At 44.7% G+C, this 12,267-nt stretch overlaps 1 protein-coding gene across 1 annotated transcript in view; it reads right to left on the bottom strand.

The window, feature by feature from the left end:
* The window catches only part of AR (androgen receptor), a 58,775-nt gene that overhangs the window by 5,663 nt on the left and 40,845 nt on the right, over positions 1-12,267 (bottom strand). The window contains exons 5-6 of the mRNA XM_035324166.1: positions 7,260-7,547; positions 513-657 (exon numbers count right to left, since the gene is read on the bottom strand). Coding sequence (XP_035180057.1) covers positions 513-657; positions 7,260-7,547 — 433 coding nt within the window. The remainder of the gene's footprint in view (positions 1-512; positions 658-7,259; positions 7,548-12,267) is intronic.

The following is a 12,267-nucleotide window of genomic DNA, read 5'->3' as shown; positions in this document are numbered from 1 at the left end:
CTTACTGCTGTGCTTAGTTATTATTTTAAAGCTTTTCTGCCTTAGTGTCAATAAAACCTCCCCATCTCCACGCTGATGGTGCATCAGAGAGACATCATCAGGAGCTCACCATATACATTTATCTCTGTTTCTGCTCTAACTGACCAAGTAAACTGCAAACAGGAACTCAGATCCCTCAGTGAAAGGCAGCCTGTGTGGCCCAGCTCTTCACACCCCGTACCAGCACCTGCGGCTGCCCTGGTGGAAGTCCACCTGAGGGCAAACTTGAGGGAAAGGGAAGCAGGAATAGGAGAGACTCTGCAACACTCATTATTCCTGCAGATTACTGCAGAGCAATTACAGGAAAAAAATCAGGCCCCTCCTATGCTTTTTTGGTCAGCTCTCAAAGCCTGATTACTCAGCTGTACATTTCATAAGCAGACAGTAAAGCAACTTCTTTGCCTTGTTCTTGTTTCTCACCTAGTCTGACTCAGACAAAGCAGAACTTTAGACTGTTGGTATTTTGCACTTACTCATTGAAGACCAAATCTGGAGCAAAATAAAGCATCCTGGAGTTGACATTAGTGAAAGATCTCCAGCCCATAGCAAAAACCATAAGACCCATCCAAGAATACTGGATTATTGACATCTGGTCATCCACATGCAGATTACGAAATCCTATTAAAAAAAAAAAAAAAAAAAAGACAGAGGGATGTTACAAATTAATTTTGTGTTCCAGCAGTTACCAGGATTGTTTTCATGCAGACTCCAACTCTCCCGCAGTGACAGTGTAACGACACAGTGGTCTCCAGGCTGATCTCAGCTCGTCCCAGGACACAAATGAAGCAGGGTGATACAAGGGAGGTGCATCAAGGCACCCACACCCTGGTGGGAAATCAGGAACATCCAAACCACAAAGCTGCACCTGAAAGGGGAGAAATGGGATCCCCCAAACACAACGAGGAGATAAAGACCATGTGAAAAACACAAACAGAAAAGCATTTTAAAGGAAGCCCATGACAAGTTGTGATAAATGACATCTTTCCCCCAAAAGTCTCAAAGAACTTCAGAAATTGCATTTGAAGACTTTGTAAATCCCAGTGAGACAAGCAAATCTCCTTCTCCAATAGGCTAGACAAAGACAACACCAGAGGGTGAGATTAAGTGAGATTCCTAAAGTGAAACAGCACCTATGTTCAAATAAGGGCCCTAAGCACTTCCCCCCCTAACAGAAACAGGTTAGCACTGCAATCACGTTCATTTCTAATAGGTGTTAATTAGAAATCCAGAACCAACTGGTATCTCATTGTGCCACACACTCTGCAGCCACAGTGGAAATCCCAAAGTTCCTGCTCAAAACCATTAGCAATTTTCATGTGAGACAGAACATCAAATGTAAATGAAACAAACACCCGACGGCAATTTGCTTTGTTCTGCTACCCGAAATAGATCGGCTGATCAGGAGCTGGAGCGCCAGGCAGCAATACAGCTAACCGTACCAAAGTCTCCAGGCACAGAGGCAGAAACAAGGCAGAAACAAGCCTTCATTAACCAATTACTTCCTTTGGGTGAAATTCTGGCACTCAAGGAAATCAACATTTTCTCGTTTTGAGAAAATCGCATGTTATTCCAATCAAATATTAAAACAATTCTAACACCGTCAGTGTGTAATTATAACCCACAGTGTATAATTACAATCCACTGAGGCAAGCATCTGTCTCTTGCTTGGGAAGCTGTCAACTGCAAATGAGCACAAGTCGTGTTTCATTGCTGACGGAAATTGCTTTAGGTTTGTACATTTTCCCTTCAGCTTTCATGTCACCATGAAAAGCTACCAGCTTGTGGGCAAGGAGTGTCCTACTGACCCTGAGCAGGTGATTTCCATTCTGAGGGCTCTTAGCTGCCTACCAACAATGATAGATTTCAGGCAGCCAGAGCGGAGCCTGTTTGCAGAACAAGCACAGATGAGGCACGTGGACAACTCAAAGACTTCACAGAATTAGTCATAGTCATCTCTAGGACATGTCCTGGTTGGAATTCCATCTTTAGTTATGGTATTGCATGCTATTAAAAACAAACAAACAACAACCCAACAACCAAAAAATAACAAAACAACTTCTTACTTATCTAGTAAATCTGTTCAGAGATGAATTCATTGCCTACTAAATGTAAGAAAACAACTGTTTTCTTCATTTTTCTCCTACTCCATACTTGCTTCTGTTATTTTTTCTTGCCTAGACTTTCTGAGAAGACTGGAAAACTTGAGTTACTTGGAAAGGAGCCATCCTGCCGGTCCCCAGAGCTGTAACTCTGCGGTGAGTAAGAAGTGTGATGGTGCAGGGAACACTGCTGCACTATCACTCCAGTGATGAGAGTAAATATCTCGTTGGTCTGCTATACACTCAGCTTCTTCCAAAATCAGTACTTTTTTTTTTTTTTTTTTTTTTTCTCCCTTCTTAATTTGCTCTTTGAAGGAAAAGCATATCTTCTCTCAGAAGAACTAATAGACAAAGGAAGGAGCTTTGCTGGCCGGTGTTTCCGATGCAGCGTGGTGAACATGAGGAGCACACACTGAGCTCCTCCGGCCGATGCGGGCTCACTGTGACAGGCAGCTCATGCTCTTGGTCCTTTTGAACAGGCGGGACCATGGCAACACGCCTCCTGTGAGACGGGGGCTGCCTTTCGCCGAACATTCCCGAGCTCCCTGCTCCATGAGCCATCTGCTGGGAGCAGGGCAGCCCATGGCCATCACTAGGGACTCGCAGGAGCCGGGCTCTGTGACGCTTCAGGGGCCAGAGCCCACGGGACCCCCACTTCTGCTGCGTGCAGCATCAGCAGGACGAAGCAGTTGCAACACCAATATCCACGGCAGAACTCATCACTCAGCTTACCCCACTCGCGATGTTGTAAGCTCGGTGTGCATTTAGCAAGTCGTACAGGTGCAAACCAATGATCAAAAAAGGCTCTGCAGGTTCCAGTTCTTATTTATAGACTCAGCTTGGGTTTCTCCTAAACACCAAGTATCAGCTTTTCAACATATTTGTTGAAATATTTGTTGCATCTACTCTTTTTGCCATGGGAAGGATTTTGGTGCACTTATTCACTACCTTGTAATTATAATGATCACTAAAAAAATATATTTGCACAAGCTCTATCAGTGTCTAAAGAAAGGTATTTGAACACAAGAGTTTTGTTGTTATAGGACTTAAAATTTGCTTCTGCATGTACAAGAAAACAGGTTGTACAAGCCGTGCGGTTGACTTTTCTGAAAGGAATCGCCACTTTCAGTTTCCAGTCTGGAACACCTTGAAATAAAACTTGTTTTCAGAAGCCAGATACTGATCACTTCTTGGAAGCCTACTGTTTTCAGGCATCTTAAATGATGTATGGTCAAAATCACTGTAAAAGAAAATAAATACAAATCTACTGCCATAATTTATTGCTAAGTCTCTAATACTGCCATAGTCAAGGACACCCAACTGATGGTAACTTCTGTGGAGAGCACTCATAGCAAAAATAAAATTAAATTTACTGATGTCTTGAGTGAGGTGAAAGCATAACCTTTTTCTTGTGAATAATCTTAAACCAGCAAAGTTTAGAAATAGTCTTTATCTTCTCTGTTGATATAGTGCTGTGTCATAATGATATCTCACTAAGAGATAAGCAGTTGAACGCCTCACTTGTTACCATAAAGTAACATTTCAATAAAAATGAATACTTATTTATTATCCTGGAAATATTATTGTCCAGAGAATGGAAGAAGACCCAATTAACTGCATCTTTATAATTACAGGGTGAGTTATAACATACAGCCGTAGATCTGAAACAGAAAGGCAAGCAAGCAATTGGCCTGGAATACCCATAAAGCCCTAACGTAAACGGCAATTACTCAGTAATTTGTAAAAGTTGCAATAAACAGGAGTATCTGCAATGATACCGCCTGTCAGGTGGCATATTTCACCCGGTAACATGCGCATCGAGGTTAGAGCCATGAAGTGTATTCATCTGTCTCATTTGCAGCAGAGTAGCAGCTTGCCCTTTTGCTGGTCTGCTGTGAAGCAGACGTTCCCCATACACTTTGCAGACCAATTATTTTTTATACACTGATTTCCTAGCAGCTTCAGGAATGAACTGAAGATTTTTCATTTTCTGACAGTTCAAATGATTTTTAAACTAATGTGTTTGAGTGCTGATCTAAATTAACCATAACATCTTGACTTAATTTTTATATATATAAGGAAAAGAGAAAATACAGATTTTACGAATTTAATCAGACTTTTGAATTCTGTATTTCAATAGCTTTCTTGGCAAGCTCTGGTTATTTAATCTTTCCTTTCCAGGGAAAGCACAGTCTGCGTCTACCTTGTTCTGCTGCAGACATTCAATTACATAGTGTCCAAAGGGCCATGCATTAAATTTTCTCCACCAGGCAGAGGCTGATACAGCTACTGACATTGCAAGCATGATTCAGAAATGCTCCTGCTCAATGCAGTCTTGTCGCTGACACTCAAGGATATTATTAAAACTGCTGAAGTAAGTGCAGGAATACCTTGCTGCATATTAATCACTCTCGGTATACAGGTGAGGTTCAGTGGAAGATGCGAGGTTAATACACATCTCCTAACCAGTATCAACCCGTTGACTGCAGTATCAGGCTGACGCTGCCTCTGTTAACATGTGCAAATTCTCATTTCTCCCACCAGCAGCAGTCACTGTAAAGTAAAGCCTCTGTACCTTTACAGGGATAAGTCCCTCACCTGGCAAGCAGAGCTGCTCAGCCTTAGTTAGGGCCGTGCTGTTGCAGATGCCGTGTGCCCAGGGCTGCCCGCAGGCACAGAGGCAGAGCCAGGAGTGCCCTCGGGGCACCAGGGCTGCCTGCGGGAGGAGCGGCCGCTGCCCTCGGCCGTGGGCTCTGCTCCTGCTGCACCAGCCGCGCTGGGCAGTGCGGCTCCAGTGGCCACCCGTGGCACCTCTCTGCCAACCACACTCATTAGAAGCCTCCCAGCAGGCCAAGTGCACGTCTTTTTGTTTTGGTAAACACTGCAACACCCCACCATGTTAAATTGCTTGGGCTCTGTTTCCATTACTTCTCCCCCTGCATTGTTTTCAGCACTTCGCTGTCCCCTTGATCTGCTCTGTGTCCAGCTGCCTGGCCGACCGGCAGCCCCAAGAGCTGGAAACACTTCTGCACTGTTAGTCAAAGTGCAACTTAAAGCGATTCTAGCCAGAAAACTGCCCGTGGCTATCCAGCAGGACACTGCAGGTCTGAAAGGTGGCGGGGCGGCCCCTCGGCTGCCGGCTGCCCCGAGCACCAGCACGTGGCAGAAGGCAGCGCCGCCAGCAGCGGGTGTGCAACCACCAGCTGTGGGCGTGCAGCCACCAGCAGTGGGCGTGCAGCCACCAGCAGCGGGTGTGCAACCTCGCCGCAGCAACAGCTCGGTCACAGCTTGAGCAAAGGGGCTGCGTAACCACAGCCCGAAGCACAGAACAGCAACAATGCTGCAGTTGTTTACTCCTTCCCTAGAAAATATCAAGAGAATGACTCAGTGGTAAATTTGTCGTTGTTACTGTTGAACTCCATGTTGGCATATGTCACACAACTACAGGGAGAAAGCTGGGGAAAACAAACCGGCGTTGCCTCTTGCTCCAGGCAGAGTGCAGCTGATGGTGACGCCGTGTTCCCACCAGCAGCAAGCTCCGCAGGCTCCATCCACGCCGGCATGCAGGAGGCATCTCTTCACACTTGTCAACAGCTCTTATGGATGGCAGACACAGCTGGTGGGTGCGGTGGACAAGAGAGCATCCCAAATACCACAGCACTCCCGTTTCGAGCTCTGGCAGACCAGCCAAGGAAGCCTGGGCTCCGTAAGCAATGCTCGTGCCTGCGGAGGTGGATGGGGCCACCCTTTGGCTTTCCAGAGAGCAGGTGAGCACTCACATGAGATGAGCAGAATGAACTTTTCCAGGTACTTCAGCCGGGCAGTTTGTGTGTCTGCAGACAGCTGCTGAGGCCCTCTGTAGGCTTTTTCTTTCCTTCCACAAAATTCAGAGGCCTTCAAGTCACTTGGGCCTGCCAAGAGGTCTTGAGAGGACAGGCTGGCGAGCGGGGAGCCGCCAGTGCTGAAGACCCCGATTCTGGTGAGGAACATCAGAATAAAGGAACCGGGGCTGTTCTCAGAGGACACGGCAGGTGACCCTGTCTCAGCAAGGAGCTCTCGGTGAGGAGGGAAGATGAGCTGCTAGAGATCATGTAGGGTTGCTATGTTCCAGAGGCAAGAGACCTTGGAAAGTGTGGTTTCTGAGGGAATAAGCCAGTCTAGTGAGACTGTGAAGACAAAAATGGTACCTCAGGCTGTGGCTACACCTGCACTGAAATAACCAGGATTAAAGGCCAAAAATGTTGCCCAGGAACCAAGAGATGGGCTGTAAACCCACCAGCATGTGAAGGATGGCTGATCCATGTTGTGTTTTATTGCCCCACTTGTGTTGGCTTTGCTCTCAGAAGACTCTGAGAATTGTGCTAAAGGCTTCTCAAACCAAGGGAGATTCCCTTTGGGTTTCCATGTCTTAAAAGAGATTGATCGGGCTGATAAGACCAGTTTGTATCAGGAGCTCTAAAATGGGAATTTTCTTTTGGAATAAATCTGATCCTAGATTCCCCAGTGGTCTCCACAGGGGCCCAAGTGAGGTCCTGACCTCCAAGGTACCAAGAAGAACCAGACAGTTTCCTCAGAGATATCCAATTAAATGTAAACTTTTGCTGAGTTGCCTGCATTCTTAGACCAAGCTCTGCAAGAACTCAGACCCAATCCTCCGCTACTTTCAGCAGCTTCCCCAATTCCACTACCACTTCATGAAGCAGTGCACTTCTGGATCACCTGGAGAAGATATGCTTTCCTCTAGCTCATGCAAGTTACGGGATAGTGCTAATCTCTTGTTTAGAGAAGAGTTCTCCAGGCTTGGCTGTAACAGCTCTGGAAGTGGAATAAAACCGCTGCAGGAGAACGGAAAGAAAAAAACCTTGAATCTCTACCAGGATCCCTAACGCGCAGTAGGAAGAAACCAGCCAGCAAAAGGAGACAAACCTCGTATTGCTCCAGTCCAATTTCCAGAGAAGTTACAGACAAACACCTTGTGAAAGTGCTCCCCCAGGAAACTTTGTGATTGTGAGATACAGGTTGCAGATCACCTGCCTGAAACCCACCTTCAGGCAATGCAAATGGGGGGGCTTTGGGGAATGTGACAGCACAGGACTGGGGTTTGTTCATTTTCATCCTCACCTGGCAAGGCCTTTGCCCACTTTACAACGTAGACCAGCTGCCTCTCCCCGAGCTCATTCAGGCTGGTCAGCAGGTTGGAGAAGGAGTCAGGCTGGCTGTTGTCATGGCCAGCACACACCACAGCTGGCTCGATGGCTTCCAGGACGTTGAGGAAGATGGGCTGGCATTCAAACCCATCAATGTGCGTCATCACCATCTTGGGAGCTTGCTCCTCCGTGGGGCTGGAGGAACTGGCTGCCTCGGCATCATCTTGTGTCTTCAAGTTACCCAGCTTCTTGAGCTTGCGGGCTGTGGAAATGACACTTTTTAGTATGACACTTAAACAAAAAAGCCTTGAGTTTTTTTGGCTTACAATAAAATTGAGAGTGATGGCCAGCAGCAGTGACATGTGGTGCATGCAGCCTAGCGAGTGCCCTGGCATCACAGGCATCATGTAAGGACAAAAGTATACAATGCTCAAGGAAATACATTTGATCATTAATATTACATGGAAAAAACAATCATCATTTATGTCCTCAACCATCACTGGTCTCACATTAAGTCACAGTTAGAAATGGAGAGGAAGAACTGGGGAAAAGAGAAGAGGTGAATTGGTTCAAACAACTACTCACATGCAATTAAAAAGGGAAGGAAACCAAGCAAATAAACTCAGTATGTGGTCACATTCTGGGGAAAAAAAGCCAAGGTACTTAAGTACTCTAAGTTGGATCGTTCCACCCCACGAACAAGCTCAGGCAGCTGGGACATGTACACCCCAGCCCCAAGGGCCAGGGCACTCTCCACATAGCAATGGTTTTCACCCTACAAAACCACTTTTACAGACTCACTGTAGGAGTGGGAAGGTCTCTTCTGGGCAGCGATTTCTCCCTGCAGGGGATTCCTGCAGCACTTGCTGCCCTGAGCCAAGCACTCCCAGCTGGACTACTACTCCACAAACACATTATGGAAAAAGCAACCTAAAGAAAGCCCGTGTCTCCACGGCCGCTTCCCTGGAGTTTTCCCAGCTAGCCCAGCACAGAGGACAAGTCTCAGGTGAGGGCAGCCTTGGTCCGCTGGCCAGCTTCAAAAGGAACTTCAGTACAGTGAGCCTGTGGGGTCGGCACTGCCCAACATGGACATGTGCCCTTGTCACCACAACAAAATCTCTCTCTTGAGGTGCAGCTGACTCTTAATTATAAAAGCCAATCTCCCTGCAAGGTATACCAGGAGCTTCAGATGCATGACTTCAAAATTCTTGGAGAGTTAGTGGTTATCTATTCTGGTATCTACATGACTGTGTTCAGCACAGCACAGGTTGGCAGGCTACCACAGAAAGGAACTGCTTTCATACCTCACTGACTACAAAAAACTCTCATTAATTAGAGCAAAAAAAGCTGATCGCTTAATTCAAGCAGAGAATATAACATCAAACCAATTGTCCTTGGGGTTTTGGCTCCTACATTACATGATACTTATCTCAGATTTCCTTTCAGCTGTAATTAGAAAAATAAGCAGTGAAACATAAAAATGTCAAGCTAAAGAGCAGCTTTGTAAATCAATTCAAAATCCTGATCTTTAGGTAATGCACTTTGGATGATCTACTGTAATTAAGACAGGCTGCTCTGAAAAAAAAAAAAAAAAAAAGGAGAAGAAAGCAGTAATAAAAATAAAAGAGAGCAACAGGAAAACAAGGCTACAATGCAGTGTGATGTAGTTCAGCATTTACTTGCATGGACCACAGGCCAGACAGAAAGTAAGAGCCTCTCCTCTCTCACTTCTCTGAACATCTCTGACAGTGCAAAGAATCACCACGATTTGGCAAACTCCCGATGTTCTCCTTTCGAACCCCGAGACTCTGCTTCCACAGCAGATCGCCTGGGAAAGGTATGGCACAGCTGTCCTGGGGGCTGCGTTTGGCTTTGTTTTGGACAAGCAACATGGAAATGCACCAGCACAATACGTCAGCCCCCTGTTCCTAATCCACCTACTGTTAGCACAGGATAGAGGCATCGGGACAAACTCCATGTGAGGCAAAACCACACCTTATAGATATACTTGGCACTGGACTTTTAATGATAGGAGTGCTGGTGGGAAATACAAGCTGCCTGGCTTGGAAACAGAAATAAATAAATAAATAAATAAATAAATAAAATAAAATAAACAACCTAACCGTATCTTCCAAAGATGAATAATTGTGCCAATGAGGACCTGAACATAAATAAAGCTAGACCTGAGAACCTGTACTGTAGAAAACACGTATATCCTGGTTTAAATGTTACCATCTTTTTTTTTTTTTTTTGAGTTGAATTGAACTGAATTCTCTAAAACCAAAAGATAATGAGTGAAGTAAGAAAAGAAGAAACAAATAACCATGCTGGCTCTGAGACTGCAGTCATAAACAAAAACACTTTCCATCAGATAGCACTGAAGTTGGATAATAACTATTCTTATCAGAGGAAACTTATGTTTGTGTATTTCAGGAGCAATTTTTCCACATATCACTGAAACACTTCTAGATAGAGTGCTACACGGGGAGAAGCTTCAGGGGTAAAGAGTAACTTTATATAGAGTCAAAAATCTATGGCTTATGGTAGGATTTCTCTAGGTTGTTTAACTGCTGTACTCATTGTACCCTGAAATTCATCTCCTGAAATGGCCTTACTGGAATCCTCACTTACTTTTAATCTAAAAATCTTGGGATCCAGGCAGGTATCTGAACCTCCTAACACACGCTGACATGCAGCTTATATATATATATATATATACACACTTTTGTCTTAATTTTGCTTCACCTGTTCAACAGCCTGTTTTGATGGTAGCTACTACACAGTAGCTACTAGAAATAAAAATGGAAAATATGGGAAATACAGGAATAGAGGGAAAAGCTGTCTCTTTCAATATATTTCTGAAATATTCTGGAAGCATTACAAACATTTAATATGGGATTCACCTCTCTTAATTTTAGATATCTACGGTGCTCATTAGCTAGACTCCCTGGACAACACTGGGCAGAAACAGATACTTAGAATTAATTTCCTCATTAAAGACATCTGTTACACTTTTATTCTAGGATGAAACAAGCTAGGCAGAAGTCTCGATGCTAAGCTTTCACAGGACTGAAAGCACAAAGTTTACCTGCTTTGCTCTTACTAGGGCATCTAACACTCAGGAAGCCTCATCTTGCAGGCTATTCAGGCAGTAAGGCACGCATGCATTGCATCTGAAATTCTGCTTAATTTTTCACTTTGAATGTATTTTATATATTCGGAAAAAAGAAAAAAAAAGCCTAGATGTACTTCTATCATGATAAAATATTCATAATTGCAAAAATGACTAGGGAGTCCATTATACAGTGATTATAGAAGGTAAACACATTTTAAGCAACATAACTTGGTCAACTTTCATCCGGGAGTTTCAAAGAACTGGCCAAGGATCTCCGAGTTACCAGTACTCACTCTTCACAAGGGACTCTGGGAAGTTCTGGGGAACTGGAAGGAAACACTTTTTCATAAGTCATGACAAAGAAATCTTATCAATTTGGGACTGTGCGTTTCAGCCTGATTTCAGCTTTTGGCAAAATGGCATCAGTCAATATATACCTTGCCAAAAACAGATCCTGTCAAGCTACCAATATTTCCTTCTTTGGGGGAAGACATCTGAGTTGGCTGTATGGTTCAGTGGCTACAGGAATAATGGGATCCTCTGCAGTGAGGAAGTAAAAAAAAAAATTATCTAGGTGGCAATGAAGAAGACTAAAGGGTTATTAAATCACAGCCAACAAATACCCAATGCAGGGAGCAGAAATTCAATAAAAGTAGTTTCTTTTTTCATGCAAGCAAACTTTCAATAACAGCTCCTGGAAATCAAAGACAGGCAAGATGAAAAATAAGGAACATCTATCACAGCAGCAAACGTAATTAACCACTGCGACAGCTTGGCAAAAAATGTGTCAGCATCTCCATTGCAGGAAATTGTTACATCTGTATCTACTGTTTTTAAAAGATATGAACTCCACTTTAAGTGCAGTAACTCGACCTGAATTAGAACTAAATACAGGCATGACTCGTGTTTTACAGGATATCGAGAGGTATTAATTACAACAGTCTTCTAGCCCTGCAATCAGTGAACTGAATGTTATGTGTGTGGGAGTTTTTGCCCAAGACAGGAACAACGCAGAGTGCAGTCCTGAGGCTGAAGGCAGAGGTGTTGGCTGAGCTGCCCAACAGCCTTGCTGAGCCTTGTCGTGAGCTCGGCCGAGGGCAGACGCGCTCCCTTCTCAGAACAGAAACAGCCCACGGGACCTTGCACGCCAAGGCTGAAATGCACTGGCAGCAAACGAACAGGAGGTGCCTTAAAACCAGAGATCAGCAGCTCTGTGCACGTGGTCCTGGCCGGGTGAGCACGGGTAGAACAGGATAGAGGTGTGCAGGTGCCGGAGTGTGCAGCAGCACGGTCACTGGGTGTCTGGGCTGGAACAAAGCCGTGAAACCACGCAGGTGTCTGGGACTGCAGCATGGAGTGGTAATGGGGGAGACAGAGCAGTGCACCAGTCTAAATGAGCAAATGAAACTGGCATTATCACTTTTTTCTTTTTATATTTTTAACTTTTTCCCTCCCTTTGGCTTTACAGAGTTGATCGGGAGAGAAGATTCTGTTTAATGGATTTCAGTTTTCAGGTCACAGTGATCTCAATCAATAATGAAGTGCTTCAAAATATTGCCATTCTGTGCCTAAGCAGACAGTCCTAAATAAGGCATTGAGTGTAACCTCCTCCTACCATTAAAATAGGCAGAGCCGCAGGGATGCTGGTAACGGTCAGCTCCATTATACCCTGCGAGTGACTGGTAATTAACAGGCGGTTAAAACCAACTGTTTGGAGCTTGGAAGTGTTTTCAAATGCTGTGGCTTTCTCCTGTGGGAGAAATAACTGTGGACAAACTCATAGCATGCATGTTTTTAACAATTGCCTTTAAACCGACATTCAAAACAAATGTAAAACAGACCAGGCAGAACAGGTCAAAGTGACCCG

The sequence above is a fragment of the Oxyura jamaicensis genome, chromosome 4 (assembly GCF_011077185.1).
Source record: "Oxyura jamaicensis isolate SHBP4307 breed ruddy duck chromosome 4, BPBGC_Ojam_1.0, whole genome shotgun sequence".
Taxonomy (NCBI): Eukaryota; Metazoa; Chordata; class Aves; order Anseriformes; family Anatidae; genus Oxyura; species Oxyura jamaicensis.
The sequence above is the reverse complement of the archived record's forward strand: the minus strand, read 5'-3'. Positions and strand labels throughout refer to the sequence as shown.